Here is a 20,551-nt window from a genome sequence, read left to right on the forward strand (position 1 = left end):
CACAAATAATAAAACACATTCCTTAGTCATTACTGTGAAATTCTATTCAAATTGCCCTGGGCCCTGTTGGTCCTCTGGACAGAGTCCATGAGCAGTGTGTGGGACATTCTTTCTGCCTTCTGCAGTCAAATGAATGTCAAGTACGTACTGGAATAGGGCTCCAAGAACTGGCATCTAGTTCTGTTCACTTTGGTGATGTGACACCCCCTAAACTTTAATTTACTTTGTAAAATACTTCCTTTCCCTGTCTTACAGGATTGCTGTGGTGATAAAAACATTAGATGTTTACAAACAGACACATACTTCTAAATACCTTCAAAGATAAGAAACACAATTTTTAAAAATATTTTTATTTTTGAGAGAGAGAGAGAGGGAGAGAGAGCTCCAGCACAAGTGGAGGAGGGGCAGAGGAGAGGGGATGGAGGATCTGAAGCTGGCTCAGCGCTGACAGCACAGAGCCTGATGCAGGGCCCAAACTCATGAACCATGAGATCGTGACCTGAGCTGAAGTCAGACACTTAAGCAACTGAGCCACCCAGGGGCTCCAAGAAGTACAGTTTTTATGTTATGAAGTTAATTAGTTTGGAGACACTCCAGCCCAAATAACCTTCAAATTGAATTAGATAAACTATTAAAAATGAAAATAACTAAGAGGCTACCCAGAATAAAATTTCTCTCAAATGATGAGAAACCAAAATTATCTGTGAAATTTTGACAACAATGAAAAGAAAGAAAAAGTTTGCTACTTACTAAAATACTTTTGTAACTTGATGTACAGAATGAAGTGAGGATACTTACATTGGTGAGCATGTGAGACATTTGGAGCCAGCATTTACTATTTGTTGATTAGAACATGAAAAACTTAAAGAAAAAGACATTTTTTTTCAAAATTAGGATATCTTTGAATTACTTATTTATATACACTACAGAATTGCATGGATTTTGAAAGATGACATTTAAAATATTTTGGTACAGTAAAAAAATTATTCAGTCTTTTTATGGGAAATATCTTATAAGTCTTTTAGCCTATAGCTTGGTTTATGATTTAATATAAAGCTAAAGTCTTCTCCTTTATGATAAGTTTTAATGGCTTTTTTTCTGTTTTGTAAAAAAAGCCAATGAGGAATACAAAATGTTTTAAATAATGGTAAAAATTAATTATATTATGACATAGAAGTTATAAAACAAGAAAAGCAAGTTGAATGGGTAGACTCAAAGAAAAAATCTTGTTTTGATTTCTGAATATTTAGCGTTCTATAAATGTTATTTTTCTTATTCAGATTCACATGTGCAAAATATGTATGTTTCTTTAGTTTTTATAATTCCATCTTTTCACTGAAGTTTAAAACAATGTGCACTTGTTATATATATAAATTTATAACTTTTGAAACAAATTTTTCAAAGAAATGGTGCTGTGATATTAGAAAATTATGTTAAATCTTCTTGCTATTATATTTTGAGGTATGCTTTACAAGAAAATTTATCAAAGCACATTTTCTGAATCCTATGCTAAGTGAAGAAATAGGTTAGGGAGAAAAGCAATGTGGTCTCACAATTGTGTTACCAGAGCCACAAAATCTCCTAGGTGGAAGACATTTACCAGGTTTCTGGATAGAAATTCACATAGTTCAAAAAATATTTCATTGTAGATTACAACCCAAGCCATTGGACAGAATGTGGAAATAGCAATATAATGCTTTCTTTATTTAGATTTAAGCTGCCAGGGCTTATGTTATATCATTTTTGTCTCTTGGCTAGAATAGAGAAGAGATAATTTAGCATAATCTAATGCCTGACAAATGATACAATGACACTTGAGATTTTCTCACTTAGATTTTCTCACCATAATTTAGTAAAACCAAAACTTACTTAACATCCCTTCTAGGGAAAGTGACTCAGTTTCTGAATGTCACAATTGCAAATGAATCTGCTTTCTGCCTATGGGAATACTGATGATGGGAGAGGAAATGTAATAAATCAGATTCATGAAAGCGCTGAGAATTCTAACTGGACAGCATTAGTGTATAAAACTCTTATGGAGACCCAAATACAGGCTGTCTCAGACAGCATCAAAATCCTACAGTAACTGAATTTGCTAATTTCTTCTCAGGTCTATGTACAATCAGCATTCAATGGAATATCTTGAAAATATCATAAAATAATATAGTCTCCTTGATAAGTAGTTATGTATATTAGCTGAGGGAAGGCTTACCACCAACCCCCACTTCTCCGTTCCAACAAGATTTAGTATCAAATTCTTTTATTACCTATTTCCTGTTTTAGTTGTGATGAATAATTCACAAAATCTGATGCAAGGACTTTATCTTAAGAAATAATCGTATCTTCAGTGTATAAAAATCCATATAAATTCATGTGCATATATAATACTTTTATAATTCATAGTAATAAAGCTTATCATTTCTAGACACAAAGCTTAGCACTTAGGTGGCATAAACATGGATAATCTGTAAGAATAATGAATAGCGAGTAAAGTTAAATGGGAATGGAAATTGGAAAAATTTCTACGGTATTGTTACTCAGAAAAGATACTTTAAAATAGAGAAAATAGAATTCATTATATTAATCGATAGTTCATATCTAAAGTTTGTATCTCTGCATTATTTTTATGACAAGCTTTATGGTCTATTAACTGTATTTTGGATTCTGACATAAAGATAAATTTCCAAAGATGGTCTTCTTTTCCTTTGAAATATCTAGATATAGCAAAACCACACAAAGAAGAACTGGGAGATATACCAGTTATTGATACCAGTTATTAAACCAACAACTGTCTAGAACCACTTGAAACTGAAGCAACACAAGGACTTAAGATTCCATTTCGATCACCTGTTGTTACGGTTATTGCTGTTGTTTAAAGGCATATATGAGGGGATGAAAAATCAAGGGATTTTAGTCTGAAAGATAAAAATTTGCCAGTTTTAGGAGAACAGTGGTCAAGGATCATAGGCTATATTAACATAATTTAAGATGGTTATTTAGATGAGGAAGCAGGGTAATTGCTATTTCAATAATGGAAAGAAGTTCCATAGAATCAGCTGTGATTGAATATGTGGAATGCCTTTCCAAGTGGTTTTAAGAGTGAAAGGATCACCCAGTGAATGGTGGGTGATCCTTGGAAAGATTTCTTTATTACATCTAAATGTAATATTACATAAATATTAAATAAATAAACCTTTCCAGAATATATTTAATTACAGTATATAAATCATACTTACCATGTACCAGGCAATGTAGAAGGATCTTTACCAGGCATAATCCTTTCAAGTCTTTTAAAAAATTCTACATGATAAATACTATTTACCATCTGCATTTTAGAGGATGAAATTTATATTTAGAGACTGAAGTAACTTGACCAAAGTTATAGAGTTAAAAAAGCAATGGAATTGGTTCTGCAGAAGAAAAAAAATGAGATAATATAGAAGAGATTTTTTTTGCATTAAATAAAAAATAAAAATAGATGTTTTCTAACTCCCAGATAGATACTCTCAGATTCTGTTTGTGGCAGAAGCCACTTTTTCCAAGTGTTTAAATGGATACAGGCAAGAGAAAATCCTGCTTATTGAGTTTATTAGCTCTCTCTATTTTTTTGTCTGTGTCTTCCACAATATCTATAAAAATAGATATAATGTAAATAGCAACTTAGACTGGTCACTTTGGACAGTATGATAAGAATACTTGCAATTCCAAAACAAATTCATTTTCAGACACCTTTTTCTTTTTTTCTTTAATCAAAGATTCTCACAATACCAACCTCTTGTGAGATGGATAATTATCCATAATTACAAATGCATTAATGATAAAGGGATGCACAACTGTTTGCTCTATCTTTCCCTGATATTTTTGCATGTCACTTGCTTTCCTAAAATGGAAGCAAAACAAATTTGCTTCTCTTGGTATGCTTATCACCTTCAAATCTGTAACCATTTCTTTGCAGTGATCACTCCGTTTAGGTATTAAGTCAAACAATGGAAACTTTGAGTTTAACCTGAGTGAGATTTTCACATTGGAAAGAATCTCATGAGGAATTCTTTTAGGTCACTGCCAAATTACAAAATGTAATTTGAAGAGTAAGTGGAGCAAAATTATAGTGTACTGCTATTTTAATGCCCTTCCCTATTTGCTCCCCCTCATCATCCCTTATTCCTCTAGGTTATTTTCCCCCTTAAGAATGACCTATCTCTCCTTCTGACTTTTCAGTAGGAACACGTGAGTAATCAAGTATGGTTAAAGAGAGAGATTTTACTTTCTTGCTTCGCCTTTTCCCATTTTGCCCCTCCCTGTGTACCCTCTGTCCCGGCTTATGGGTTTTAAGTTCTGGATGATAACTGGCAATAGGAGAGAAACCATCATAATTTCACCTTGAATTCCAGGTTTCTTTGGATTCATAGTCTCAGCAGTGTCAGCACTTAAATCATGTTGTTGATTTCATGTAGAACCATCCTGTTTTGAAAGCCAGTGTTTCTTACCATTATAAAGCAACCATGTGTATAAGACTAAGACAAGACTTCCTGTTTAGAAACATGCTCCTTTGATGGGAGTCAATGAAACTGAGCCAGCATATTTAGAAATATTCATTCTTGAACTGGCATTTTGCTTCCGGATATTTATTCATATTTATAAATAAGAGTAAATGTGTTTTGTAAAAGAAACCCTTTCTTTTGAAGTTGCTGGCAGCTCAGCTTTTTTTTTTTTCAAATATGGTATATGAAAGAATAAAAAAGAAACCAGTTTGCATGTTTCCCATATTAACACAATCTAGAATAATTTACAATACGAATAAGTAGGATTCTAGGAGGTGAATGCAAATTAGACCTTTTAAATCAGAAACTAAATTAATCATTGAATTATAATTGCAAAGTAATATTATCATACATTAAGTAGTATTGAGTTCATTCAGTTGCATAGCAGAGAGGGCCCTGACTTGTGTTCTTCCCACTTCAATGTTTTAAAACACTAATGATCTTAAGACTGGCCTCTTAGCCAGTCAGTAAAAGGTCAGACCATTGCTCAATCGCATGAGTAACCAAGTGTTTTCATTTATTTGCTGTTCTATTCCTATCTTCTTGTTTATCTTCATTTCATTTTTGTTTTCAGTTGACATGTGGTCAGTAGGGTGCATCATGGGAGAAATGATAAAAGGTGCAGTGCTCTTTCCTGGCACTGATCGTATCCTTCTTAGCAGCCAGTGGTCTCTATGGGTATCTTTCTCAATCAGTTCCCTTTGGTCTCAGACACAACACTGCTGATGGTATATATTCACTGCCTTTGGTTCTAAGAGACTCCAATGTCAAATATTTACCAGCTGGCATCATGGTAGAGTAACCTTGCCTCCTAGCTAGATCTTATGGGGATAATACAGTATCAAATATGAAACATTCAGCATGCTTTCAAAAGGTCTGCCTTAAAATTCAGTCCTATGAAACTTGTAACAGTGATATGCTCTTCTCTATTGTTTTTTTGTTGTAGATGTTTTAAAATTAAGTTACATTCATAGCTAGATAATAAATGACAAGATATTTCAGCTTTAAGACTGGAGATTTATTCTTTTAAGAAATATTCACTTGACATGGAAATCTTTTTTTTTTAATTTTTATGTTTATTTATTTTTGACAGACAGAGAGAGACAGAACACAAACGGGGGAAGGGCAGAGAGAGAGGGAGATACAGAATCCCAAACAGGCTCCAGGCTCTGAGCTTTGACATGGAAATCTTTAATCAGATTTATTTTCACCCTCAAATACGATAGGTTTATTTTAACATATATTCATGCATGCATATGAGTTTCGTTTTAAGATTAACCTCTTTCAAAATTTTTTTCTGTCATTTACTTCATTTCTAGGAATAATAGATCCAATTCCTTGTTCTTATTTTATCTACATTATTAACAAGTGCAAAAATTAAAACCTCATTAATTAATAATGATTATATAAAATATCTGAAGAAACAAATTTCTATCAATTGAATAAGTAAATCTTCTGTTAGGATACCAGAGGCTCTGCAGCATTAAATAGATACAGACAATGTGTTATTAGCATATGGGTGTATAATAATCTATTTCCTTAAGTTAAATATTTTCTTACACTCAAGTCACTTATAAAGATATTATGTCCTCATCAAACTGAGGATAAAACCTCTGCTTATATGACCATGATTCAAAAATCAAATCAAATCTATAATAATGGGGTTTTAATATATAATTAATAGAAACTTAGTTACTAACGCAGTGTATCCTAACGATATTATGAATAACTATTAGCTTTGGGGATTAATATATTACTTATATGGATATATGTAGTTTCATATATATATTCTCTGTATGTATTAAAATACCAGTTTGGGAAATGACTGTGTTAGGCACTCAATTAATTTTTTTCAGTGAAAGAACTAGCCTAAAATGTTTTATTCAGTAAGAAATAAAGCCACACTGTTTTTCTCCTATTCTTTTTTCTAGTCTTAAATATGACACACATTATTTTTAAAGTTTTTCTATCTATATTGCAGTTTCGTCTTCTACATATACATTTTATTAGATAACATCTATAAATTTGCCACATTCTTGTTTATGTAATTGCTGTTTAAAAGTAAGTTGGCCTGATAAAAACTAAATTCCTTCAGATTTCTAAAAAAAAAAACACACAGGGTTTCTTTAATTCCAAAGGATTTTAAACTTTACTTTGGTCTTCGGACATGAACATGAAACAGTTCTTAAGTTTTGGCTAATTTTAGGCATTTAATTAAAATGAACTCAATCTGTTGACTTTGTATTCTGCTTTTTCAGAAGTTCATTGTGGTAGAATAATCAATGACTGAAACAAATATTTCCCACCTCTAAATTAAAATGATTGATTTTCATTACTTTCCTTACATTTTCTATTTAAAGATCAAATCAGATTTCCACAACTGAGTTATTAAGTACAGATTAACAGTTCTTAGAATCCATTTCTTGGGAGAAGTTGCTTGGATATCATTTCCAACTTGGGTATTAAGATCCCTTATAAGTTTTTCATTCTTTCTCATTGCCAAGTAGTATTCCATGGTGTATATAAACCAATTTTACAATAAATTTTATAATAAAAATATCCCTTATAAGTAAAGCTTTAGGCTGCTACTGATGTTAAAGTCTCATATGGGATGCCCTTTCAATGCCTGAGCTTGGTATTTTTATATTGAGTTATTTCTGGATTTCTTCTTATAGCGTTAACATTCCTGAAGGATAAATGCTAATTATTTTCTAAAGTGGCCCCTCTGAGTGTAAGAGGTGGTCTTTTAATGATTTCAAACATGTTGGTTTAATTTTAAATCAGTCTTTTTCAAGCAAACAAATTATGAACTGAATATCATAAACTCTTAAAATGCAAGACAAATTATTTTTTAAATTCTCTATTATTAGAAATAAGTTATCTAAAGAATAATAAAATTATGTCTAAGTTTATTAGCTAAATAGAACCTTTAAAATGGAGTTAGTAGTATACAATATGTATATTATACATCTATACAATCCATCATTAGAAGTCGTATTATTTTAATCAACATATCCTCACTTATGTGAAGGCATTCTCAAAATAAATGCTAAAAGATATGAGTCATACAAATCTTCTTCTTTTATAAATCAATTCAACAGCAAAACTTAAGATATTAATAAGGCCTTATACCCTTTACCTTTTATTTCTAAAAGAGTTCAACACATTATTTTTAGCATTGAGAAATTTAGATAGCTAAAAGCAGTTCTTTTTTTTTAATGTTTACTTTTGAGAGAGAGAGAGAGAGGCATGTGCGCTCACATGCAAGCGGGGGAGGGACAGAGAGAGAGGGGGACAGAGGATCTGAAGCAGGCTTTCTACTGACAGCACAGAGCCCCATATGGGGCTGGAACTCACTAACGGTGAGGTCATGACCTGATTTGAAGTAGGACACTTCACCGACTGAGTCACCCAGGCACCCCTAAAAGCAGTTCTTAAAATGTTGTATATTTACATGCCACTTAATTGTTAAATGTATTTTAATATATATTAATTGAATTTTATTCAAATCAAATGTTTTTAACTGTAGAAGAATCAGAACTCAACTACTGAGATGCCTCTGGGAAATTTAAAGAATTTCATCACAGCAGAAATATTTACTGTAAAAATTAAAAAATATTTTATATTAAATGAGCGAATTAATATTAAATATATAGCTTTTGGATAAGATTAATAAAATGAACACATATATACTACCACTCAGATTAAAAAATAGAACTTTGAATGTCTTTGTGTGCTTCTCCCCTGTCATTTCCTCCTTTCTCCCTGGAGGTCATCACATCCTAAATATATGTTTTTACAGTCTTCTTGACTTTCCTTATATTTTTTACCACAGGTAAATTTATCCCTAAACAACATATGGTTTAGCTTTATGTGTTTTACATATGGCACAAGTCACATTATTTTTGCTACTTGTTTTTTTTGAAGTTAACATTGTAGTTTTGAGATTTTTTCATGTTAATTCATCAGTTCATTTTCATTGCTGTAAAGTAGTCCAGTCTCTGAATATATTCATAGCTTCATTGTTTATAAAAGTAAAAGCAAAAACAAAAAATGGATAATCCAAAGCCTATTTGTAGGAGAGTAAATTCACTGGACTACTTTTATTTTTATAGTTCATGCATTTTTAGGTCTTAAGAATCCTTTGATGCCTTTATATTCTCTTGTAACTTTACTATGAATGTTTTAAAGTTTAATCTTTTACATTTAAGCCTTTAGTTCACTTGGAATTTATTTTTGTGTATGATGTTAAAGAGAGATCTAATTTATTTTATTTCAGTTCCACTTACTGACTAGCTTATTCTTTCTTTACTTGTCTATAATGCTGTCTCTCTCAAATTTCCACATATTGAGGGAAGGGGTATTCTGGGATGCTGGGCTCTATATTCTGTTCACTGGACTGTTTGTCTATTTTGTATCACTATTTCTTAATACAAATGTTTATTGTGTACTTATATCAGGTAAGGTAAACCTCACCTTTATTGTTTTCTTCAGAAGTATCTTAGCTATTAATGAATCATTGATTTTCCATAAACATTTTAGAATTGGCTTGCTAAGATTTCTATTGGTATTTATACTGAAACTGTGTTAAGTCTATAGATCAATATGTGGAGAATTGGCTATTTAAATTTTTTTTTAATGTTTATTTATTTTTGAGACGGAGACAGAGCACTAGTGGGGGAGGGTCAGAGAGAGAGGGAGACACAGAATTTGAAACAGGCTCCAGGCTCTGAGCTGTCAGCACAGAGCCCAACGCGGGGCTCGAACCCACCAACTGTGAGATGATGACCTGAGCAGAAGTTGCACGCTTAACCGACTGAGCCACCCAGGCGCCCCGAGAATTGGCTATTTTAATTTAGATAATTTTTTTTTCTTTCTCCTGAACACTCAAGGATCTTAGCACAAACTAATTTAGATCATTACTGTACCAACTTAAATATACCCAGTGTTTACTTCTTTTTCTTTAGCCTCATATATTGACAATATTATAATATTATTGCACACAGAATTTGTTTAGATTCACCTTGATATGAAAGAATTCTATAATTTTCTTGGCTTATCACTACTTCTTGCAATTTGGCCCTTTATTTTAAGATTATTTTCCTTTTTTCAACATTAAAAATCAGCTTTGTTCTTCCACATCGACAACAATTTACATGAAAATAAAAATATGAATATAATGCCTGTTACAGTAATATTAAATCAAATAAAATACACCTCTGGTTTCCAGTTCCACATTTAAGAAGCTTGGAAGTAGTCACTTCATCCTAACAAGATGTAAAAAGGCTAAATAGATTGAAAATCATCAACACTCTTTGATCTGTAAGGGAGGGGAAGACATAGAGAAAACTACTGCTCCCAACCGTTAGAGAAACAGGCTAATATAGGGTTTCATGTCAAGGGTAGAAAAATCTGAACTATAATTGACAAGCTTCTAGAAACTCAGCGTGGACAACTCTCAGATTTAAAAACTCCAGGGAGAGTCAGTCGCATGGAACCACAACATTGTTAGATTTACCTCCAGGAACTTGATCAGGTTCCTACAGAAAATATGAGAGAAAGATCACCTCATTTTTCCTATAGTGGGGAGGGAAAAAGAATCAATTTTAAATACACCAGGACAATCTGTTTTTCTAATTTCTTTCTTTTTTTTTAAACCTTTATTGAGTTTTTAAATTTTAATTCCAGTAGAATCAACAGTGTTTTATTAGTTTCAGTGTATAATATAGTGATTCAAAAATTCGATACATTACACAGTGCTCTTCATGATTTGTGTACTCTTTAATCCCCATCACCTATTTCACCCATCCCCTCACCCACCTCCCTTCTGATAACCATGAGTGTGTTCTCTATAGTTAAGGATTCGTTTCTTGGTTTGTCTCCCTCTCTTTTTTCCCTTTGCTCATTTGTTTTTCTAAATTCCACATATGAATGAAATCATATTTGACTCTCTGACTGACTTATTTCGCTTAGCATTATCCTCTCTAGCTCTATCCATGTCATTGCAAATGGGAAGATTTCATTCTTTTTAATAGCTGAATAATATTACATTGTATACACCACTTATCCATTCATCTATGAATTAATATTTGGGCTGCTACCATAATTTGGCCATTGTAAATCATGCTATAATAAACATAGGGGTGCATGTATCTGTTTGAATTATTATTTTTATTTTTTTGGTAAATACCTAGTAGTGCAATTACTGGATCATAAAATAGTTCTATTTTTAACTTTTTGAGGAAACTCATTACTGTTTTTCACAGAGGCTGTACCATTTTGCATTCTCACCAACAGTGCATGAGAATTCCCATTTCTGTACATCCTCACCAACACTTGTTTCTTGTGTTGTTGATTTTAGCCATTCTGACAGGTATGAGGTGATATCTCATTGTAGTTATGATTTGCATTTCCCTGATGATTAGTGATGTTGAGCATCTTTTCATGTGTCTGTTGGTCATCTATGTATCTTCTTTGGAAAAATGTCTGTTCATTTCTTCTTCCTGTTTTTAAGTTGGATTATTTGTTTTTGAGTGTTGAATTATATCAGTTCTTTATGTATTTGGGGTACAGACCCTTCATCAGATGTGTCATTTGCAAATATCTTCTTCCATTCAGTAGTTGCCTTTTAGTTTTGTTGATTGTTTCCTTTGCTGTGAGAAGACTTTCATTTTGATGTAGTTTTAATAATTTATTTTTGCTTTTATTTCCCTTGATTTGGGAGACATATCTAGAAAAATGTTGCTATGGTTGATATCACAGACATTACTGCCTGTGCTCTCCTCTAGGATTTTTATGATTTCAGGTCTCACATTTAGCTCTTCGGTCCATCTTGAATTTATTTTTGTGTACTGTGTAAGAAAGTGATCTAGTTTCACTCTTTTGCATGTGGCTGTCCAGTTTTCCCAATACCATTTGTTGAAGAAACTGTCTTTTCCTCATTGCATATTCTTTCCTCTTTTTTCAAATTGACCATATAATTGTGGATTTATTTCTGGATTTTACTTTTTTAATATTTATGTATTTATTTTTGAGAGAGAGAGAACAGGAGAGCAGTGAAGGGGCAGAGAGAAAGACAAGGGAGAGAGAATCCCAAGCCGACCTTGTGCTGTCAGTGCAGAGCCCCATGCAGGGCTCAAACTCACAACCATGAGAATCGTGACCTGGAAATCAAGAGTCAGATGCCCAATCAACTGAGACACCAGATGCCCTATTTCTAGTTTTCTATTATGTTCTGTTGATCTATGTGTCTATTTTTGTGCTGGTACCATACTGCTTTGATTACTACAGCTTTGTAGTATAACTTGAAGTCTGGAATTATGATACCTTCAGTTTTGTTTTTTTCTTCTTCAGGATTGCTTTGGCTATTTGGGGTCTTTTGTGGTTCCATACAGATTTTAGGATTATTTGTTCCAGTTCTGTGAAAAATACTCTTGGTATTTTGATAGGAATTACATTAAATCTGTAGATTGCTTTAGGTAGTATAAACATTTTAACAATATTTGTTCTTCCAGTCCATGAGCATGAAATGTCTTTTTATTACTTTGCATTATCTTCATTTTCTTTCATTAGTGTTTTATAGTTTTCAGAGTATAGGTCTTTCACCTCTTTAGTTAGGTTTGTTCCTAGGTAGTTTATTATTTTTGGTGCAGTTGTAAATGGGATTATTTTCTTAATTTTTCTTTCTGCTGCTCATTTTTAGTGATTTCTGCTCACTGTACAGATTTCTGTACATTGATTTTCTATCCTGTGACTTTACTACTGAATCCATTTGTCAGTTCTAGTAGTTTTTTTGGTGGAGTCTTTCAGGTTTTCTATTTATAGTGTCCTGTTATCTGCAAATAGTGAAAGTCTTACTTCTTCTTTACTAATCTGGATGCCTTTTATTTCTTTTTGTTTGATTACTGCAGCTAGGACTTCCAGTACTATGTTGAATAAAGGTGATGAGAGTGGACATTCTTGTCTTGTTTCTGACCTTAGGGGAAAAGCTCTCACTTTTTCCCCATTGAGGATATATTAGCTGTGAGTCTTTCATATATGGCCTTTATTATGTTGAGGTGTGTTCCCTCTAAATCTATTTTGTTGAGGGTTTTTGTCATGAATGGATATTGTACTTTGTCAAATGCTTTTCTGTGCCTATTGATATGATCATATAGTTTTTATCCTTTCTCTTATTGATGTGATATATTTTGAGATCATTTTCTCACTCCTAAAGAACACCCTTTGAAAGTCCTTTAGTAAAAGTCTTTGATGATGAAACTTTTTTTTTTTTTTTGAGTTTCCCTTACTTAAAAGATAGTTTTTTTGGATACAGAATTACAGATTAGTAAGTTGTTTTCTTTTGGCATTTTAAAGATACTCTTCTCCTGGCTTTTTGTTTCCAATATTGCTGGTGAATAATTAGCTGTCCATTTGATAGTCATATTTGAATATAGTCTGTCCTTTCTCTCTGCCTTCATTTAGGATTTTTTCCTTGGTCTTTCGTTATTTGCTGTTTCTCTACCATGTAATTAAGTATAAATTTATTTTCTTTCCTTTATTTTTTTCTTTTCTTTTCTTGGAATTTCTGTTTTCATTTTTTAAAATATTTTCAGTGTCCCATTCTTTACATTATCTCCATTATAAAACTCTGGTTGAACTTCAAGTAGACATTCACTTATTCAACAAATATTGCTAAATATGTGCTGGGCACTTTTTGTCTCCAGAGATATATCAGTAAACAAACTGACTGAAATCCTTGTTGTCATGAGATTTCTGATAAAAGGCACTGTATTGAAGGGATTATAAATAGGAATAAGAGGGTCAAAGTACTAGGATGGGGGCAGAGATAGTCTCCTTTTGTTTTTTAACTTTAAACATAAAATGTTTTGTCAAGTGTGCCTTAAGTGGCATTGTTTTCTTGATCTCATATAAACCTGATTGTCCCTTCTTAATCTCCCTTTTGTTATATGTAGTGTTATACCAGAAATGGATTTAATCAAAGGGTCTCAAATAAGAGACTACAGTTTTCCAAAACTCTCCTTAAATAGAATTTTATATTTCTGTTTAGTGTTAGGAGTTGTTTTATTACCACCTTTGTCTGAAGACACCTGGGTAGCTCTGTCAGTTAAGGGTCCAACTTCAACTCACTCAGATCATGATCTCACAATTCGTTAGTTCAAGCCCCACATCAGGCTCTGTGCTGACAGCTCAGAGCCTGGAGCCTGCTTTGAATTCTGTGTTTCCCTCTCTCTCTGCCCCTCCCCTACTCATGCTCACTCTCTGTCTCTCTCTCAACAATAAACATTAAAAAAAATTAAAGCCATTATATTTAACATTTTTAAAAGTTCTTTTTTCAGCTCTATTTTTCAGCTATAAAGTATAGAAGCCAAATTATCTCCAAGATCTCTTACCAGTTTCAAACTATAGATAGTGTCAGATCCAGCCTTTATGAGGCCAGGATATTGTAGCTTGAGGAAGGTGTTTTGTAAAAACAATAATTTATTTATATTACAAATATCAAATTAGGTACAGAGTCTTATAAGGGATTTGTGCAAATGAGAGTCCCCAAAGATAAACCTTCAATAGCTTAATAAATATTCAACTGTTGTGACAACGTATTAATATAGATTGGATTTGCTTATATGTGAAATGTCTCTTCATTTTTTGCTTTGTAAGGGAAATACAGATTACAGTAATAAATACACTTATAAGACAAAATGGACTATGCTGAAATCCATATACATCATGCTTCAGATATCAGCCTATGGATGTTCTGTGTCCTATGGTATTCCATTCACGGCCTGCTGCCAGGGAACAAATAGCCTTTACTCAAATGGTTAGCTTTGAGGTTTTTAATGCATTTTGGCTCATAATATTTCTTCTTCCTGTACCCATTTATAATGAAAACAAATGTTAGTTACTATTGTGCATTAAGTCACTTATTCATATTTTGTGTTACTAGAGTTGGAGGGGGACTTTTGAGAGAAAAAGAACATTTTCAAATAAAAAAAGCGTGAAAAGAATTTTAAGTAATAAAACAGCTCAAGACATAACCATGAAAATCTGGATCCAGAACTACGTCATATGTGTTTATATATATTTCTATTCTCGTCTTTAAAATTGTCCTAAGTAGTAAGAGTTCTTTTGAGGGCAAATTTTATGGTAGAGAAATAGAGTAATTATTGAATTAAACAGTCTATATTTTGAATCTTATATTGAATAGCTTTTGTACTCTTTATGAGCAGCACCCCATGGGTGATAGCAACATGTCGTTTTCATCCTTCCTTAGATGATGATGGGCAGAACCCCTCTCCCTCTGCTGGGAGACTGTGTATACCACTTGCTGTAATTTCCTATCATCTTTTCAAGACAGTGACATGAGGAAGAGGGATAAATGTCAGCATTTTTCTTTCACTGAAGTATTTCCAGGTGAATAACCCCTACATTTTCCATAGCAAATAGGTCTGGATTCATCTTTTGGTGAAATCGACCTTGTTTTAATTTGTGCATTAAAGTGAAATATGTTAGTACTGTATTCTTAAGTCTGGACTTAGTAATTTGTAAGAGACTTTTAGTACATTCTACACTAGTATTTCTCAAAATATAGTCCAAGGGCCATCTGGATTGCAATTACTATTGATATTTTTAAATAGCATGCTAGATCTGTGGACTCAGAATCTTGTAGATCAACATGGAAAGGGAAGGGATCTATATTTTATAAGTTCCCTATATTATAAAAATTCAAAGTTGGGAGCCACAGTTTTATATCATGACACCTAACAAATGACATGTATGTCTCCACTTCCTTATTGCACATTCATTGCAGACATTACTGATTGATTGCAGTATTCTTTCCTATAGGGGTAATATAAAGCCACACAATTGTCAACACAGTACCAAAGCTTGCAAGCTGGTTGGCTTGCAAGACAGAATAGCTTCTCCTGGAGCTTTTCTAAACAGACTGGTCTCTTGGGAAAAATTATCTTTAAAAATACAGTTACAAATTTGGAGACAAACACTGATATCCTTCAAATTTCAAAGAGATGTTAGAAATTTTTTTTTTTTTCCACAAAATATTGACTATGAGGCAGAATAGACAGCAAGTCTAAATTCATGGAGGTGTCAACTCCGGAAACCATATTCATAATACCAGAAGGTAACCAAAGATGGGAAAAAACATAAAAAGAAGATACAGCTGTTTAAAAGGCATAGTAGAAATGAGGTCATTAAACAACTCTTTATGATTCCACTTAGTAGCTTCTGAAAGCTAAAATGTGCATAGAATAAATTATGTTCACAATTACGATCCAAAATACCCAGAGAAGGATAAAGCATTTTTTTGTACATTACGTTCAAGGCAGTTTGTGATAATGTTTTAGAAGCTTCCCAAACCAAGGAAGGTAAAGGAAAAGGAGACCTGAAATGTAAATTCTTAGCTAATTGATAAAATTTACTGGAATAATTTTCAATTTTGGGATTTCAGATACTTATCTTTACAATCCGTACTTACTTTGTTTTATTCATCCCTGTAGTATTATTTGTTGAAGGCATTAGTAATAGTCACTATTTGCACATTATCTTGTTATTGTACTCTATAAAATCAAACTTTTGGTAATATGACTATTTTTCATATAGTGAATTTAGAATTAGATAAGGAAATTGTCAAATAGTTCCTCATAGATGACATTTTTTTCACTTGTATTAAATGACTTTGATAATTATGTTAAGCATGATAATTTCTAAAATAGTAGATCAAAAATATAAAATATGTGTATTTATTGCTTTTTTGATAACTGCACAGGCAGGAATCTATAAATATTCAGATCCTAACTCAGTGTAAAAATGATGACTTTTGAGTGTTGTAAAATAAATAAATCCTTTCACAAAAATAATTTTGGCCTTCTTTAAAAAATATTTCTGATGTTTTTAACACGTAATCATAAACATCTAGTTAATATCTGATGTACTTTTAGAAATATGATCATTGTGGAAATCTGATAATTTAAAAATTCCTTTAAAATTCGTCACCTTGTTTTCTATTTAAAATATTAATAAAATTAATTATTTTATGTGTGAATATGTTGACCTGATAGACGAGGGATGCCTTTTCAGAGATATTTTTTTGAGCCTGTGACAAGCATACTATCAATTTTATGGTGAAATTAAAGCAATTTCTACCACATCAATTCCAAACTTGCTCCTTTCCTTACTTGAATTCTTGGAACAAGTACTGGACTTGGAGCCAGGAGATATGACTTCTAATCTTGGCTTTTATTTAGCTGATTATGATTATAAAGAAAAATCAGGTGGTTAACTAAGAGTAGTTGGACACAGTTGTTCATCTTGTGATCCTGTGAACATCGGGAAAGCAAGAACTTACTACTTAAATATAACTATTAGTGTTTATAAGAAGAACGAACTTGAAATGGAATGGTTAAAATAAAGGCATACACTTTTAAAGATGACTATACCACACATTTGCAGTTAGAATGTTCAACAGCACATTGTCAATAATATTCTTGTTTCCCTTCTTTTTGTAAACCATTACATCTAAGACCATAGCAAGTGTTTCATCTAAAAAACCAATCTAAGGTAGGAAGCACACTGAATGCTTCCATAGACTTTAATTATGATTTGTAAAAAGAAATATTTTGACAGTTCTTATTTAATAGCTTCCAGAATATTTGACTATCCTTAACATTTATTGTAAAAATACCATGGAATTTTATTGGGAATGCTACTTTACAAGCAATTAATTATTTTTTACTCTAGCCAAATGTAACTACAATATAATAATGTGTTGGGAGTATTTTTCCAACTTTGTTAAATGAGTCATTTATGGAAAATCTGACTGCTTCTTTGCCCTTATTTTTATTTCACATCAAGTCTTCAGAATTCTAAGGAGGTGTGACCAATGATTAAATGATGGCTTTGTAGGCCCATGATAGCCTAACTGTATTAAAGAGTAGACGTCTTTTAATAACTTACAGTGTAAACGTGGAGATTTATTTAATTTTAATTATTGGCATTTTCTATTTAAATATGTCTAAGTAGTTATAGCTTACCTATGTCCATAGTACTAACATAAGTTTTTGTCTAAGAGTAACTTTTTACTCTAACCTTTTGTAATCTTTTAGTTCCTTTATTTCTAATGAGTCTGACTTACTACTATATTCTCATGCACATAGTAACTGAGATGAACTTTTATTGAAACATGTTCTTATTTAATTGCTCTACTGTTTTATAAAGGAATATTCTTTGTTTTTTCCCAACCACATTTCATTTTTTTAATACTACATAATCATTTATTTTTTTATTTCAGTAATTGAGAGGATATGTAATAATTTAAATTTTATTCCTTAAGATTATATGAGAGAGAGAAGGGGATTAGCAAATTAGCTTGATATTATCTTTGTTTAATCTTTTATCTACTTTGCATTAAGTATTTGTTTTTGTTTAATGTAGTTAATTTTGTCTTTTGTTAGGAGTGCTGATCTTTTTCAGTCTAACTCTCCTGAAGAGCGAGGGGCAAAGTTTTTACAAATCTCAACAGAGTAATACTATAGTTAGATCCCTGACTTGTCACAAATTACATTTGCAGAAAATAATTAATTAACACTAAAGGACAGAGTTGTAGAAAAATAAACAATGTAAGAGAGAGCACTTCCTGTGTTATTGTATTTAAGAATAATTTCTAAGGCTTCTATCATTCATTGACACATGGCAAGGACATTTGTTTGAAATCAACTTCCAGTTGGTTCTTCAGAGTTTTCATGGGTGGTTAAGGCTCTGACATATCAAAGCTCTGACATGTCTTAAGGCTCTGATATATCAAATATTAATGACAGATGAAAAAGAAAATCTCAGTCAGTGAGTGTGTCTGTCAAAGATCCTTAATTTGGGGAATATTAGTTTTCATAGAGGGATAATATTTTCCTGAAAAATTCCCCATGCTTAATGTACTTTTGAAACACTTATACTTGGATGGAAATTTGTTAAGTTGAACATCCTGTATTTATGCTCATATCTCACTGAAAGCAATATTCAGGAATGCAGGGCACTACTATCAGAAGTAACAAAAATAGGTATGAAACTGCAACTACTTTGCTAAGTAGAATTTTTTTAACTCTTTGTTGAAGAATAATGAGTTCTTTTATGATAAAAAATTATACTGATCCCATATTTAATGCATTAGTAACATTAACAGATGATGAGATTTCCTCTTTTCTAGAGAAAAGAGGAAAAAAGTCTTAAAAGGAATTTAAAACAATGTAAATGCATCTTATAAAGTATTTATGTATTTCTCATTTTTAGGAAATAAGTTATTGAGGTATTTTCACATCAAAAATATTTTTGTCGCGTTTTTCTCATTTAAATCACGTGGTTATATAGAAGTTTATCTCAATATAAGAAATTCTTCTGTTTTTTAAATACCTTTTAATATTTACAACTCAAAGACTGTTTCATGATATCCTGTTTTGTTAAGTAGTGCTAATTCCCCAAAAGTGTATATATGCCACAAGTGAATTTAAAATTCCAAGAGGGTTCATTGTCTGACAATTCTGGTTTGAGATTTTTGTCCTTTTTTGCTTATTAAAACTCCAGTCATGTTGATGATTACTCAGGAGTTTGAGAAGCAGTTAGTCTCCCAACTAGTGAAAGGCAAGACCTAGTAGGTCTGCTTCTTTTTGCCCTTAACTGTTCAATTCTCAGATATTGACCAGTGGAACAAGGTGATTGAGCAATTAGGAACGCCATGCCCAGAATTCATGAAGAAATTGCAACCCACAGTAAGAAACTATGTGGAGAATCGGCCCAAGTATGCAGGACTCACCTTCCCCAAGCTCTTTCCAGATTCCCTCTTCCCAGCGGACTCCGAGCACAATAAACTCAAAGGTATGTCCACCAGGGACAATTTCAGAACCACCGTGTGGGTGATGGTCTAAAGAAGCAAATGATAGAGACGCCTCTCTTTAACTACCTCAATTTAAGGAGTATTTATTTATTTAAGCTTGTTTATTTATTTTGAGAGAGTGCGTGCGTGCGCGTGAGAGAAAACAAGTGGGGGAGGGGCAGAGAGAGAGAGAGAGAGAGAGAGAGAGAGAGAGAGAGTCTCAAGCAGGCTCTGTGTGGTCAGCATGGAGACTGACATAGGGCTGGTACTCATGAATGGTGAGATCATGACCTAAGCAGAAATCAAGAGTCTGTTGCTTAACCAACTGAGCCAGGTGCCCCATAAATTTAAAGAGTATTTTTAGAAGACCTTTTTTTAAAAAAAATTAATTAAAAGAAAAAAAATATTATTAAGGGCATGTGGCCAAGGATTTTAGAATTGTGTAGATATTCAGAGGGTAAGATAGTTATAAAGGATGTGACAGTGGTATGGGTTAATTATGTCATGAGGCTTATTTAAAATCTTAAAATTCTTTTGCAGTGTAACTCTAAAAGACCAAAGTGATATACATTGAAATCATTGTTCTAATTCTTTTTATTACCTGGAGAACACTTTCAACACAAGTTTTTAGTTATAAAATCTTGGAGATGCAGGTGTTTGCATTTTCTTTTATTTATATTTTATGGAATATTTAACCACCATTTTTTCCATTTTAGAGTGACAAATGAGATTTTACCTATTCATTTTATATTCAATATAAATGCTTTCATTAATAAGTAATTCTTTCTACTACAATGTCTACAGTTATGAACTTCAATAGCAAATCTTAGTTTCTTCACCCACAAAACTTGAATAATGATGCCTTAGTCATAGGATTAGAGATAAGGGATAAATTTGCCAATGTGTAAAATAGATTATAAATAATATTCTACTTCTTGTTTTAATTTAGAACGTTTTAGAGAACCTCATTTTTGAAACAAATTTTATGTTTTTCCTGTCTGAACTCAAATGCTGCCCCTGAATATCTGTGTGAACCTGGACAAGTTATCTAATCTATCTATACCTCCTTTAACAAATGAAAGTAGAAGGTATCTACCTTAGGATCATTGGGAGGATTAACTGACTAAATATTTTG

The 20,551-nt window shown here is 32.3% G+C and overlaps 1 protein-coding gene across 6 annotated transcripts in view; it reads left to right on the forward strand.

Moving 5' to 3' along the window:
• Positions 1–20,551, forward strand: part of MAPK10 (mitogen-activated protein kinase 10) — a 310,548-nt gene that overhangs the window by 236,377 nt on the left and 53,620 nt on the right. For 4 of the 6 annotated variants that reach the window (XM_019465215.2, XM_019465205.2, XM_019465224.2 and 1 more), the window contains one exon: positions 19,236–19,418. In XM_019465215.2, the coding sequence (XP_019320760.1) occupies positions 19,236–19,418 (183 nt within the window). Of the gene's footprint in view, positions 1–5,115; positions 5,188–19,235; positions 19,419–20,551 lie in introns of all 6 variants that reach the window. The other 2 variants (XM_019465201.2, XM_053901414.1) reach the window with 1 other exon arrangement.

Source organism: Panthera pardus, unplaced genomic scaffold (genome assembly GCF_024362965.1).
Source record: "Panthera pardus isolate Hobbes unplaced genomic scaffold, ASM2436296v1 HiC_scaffold_13, whole genome shotgun sequence".
In the NCBI taxonomy this organism is placed as follows: domain Eukaryota; kingdom Metazoa; phylum Chordata; class Mammalia; order Carnivora; family Felidae; genus Panthera; species Panthera pardus.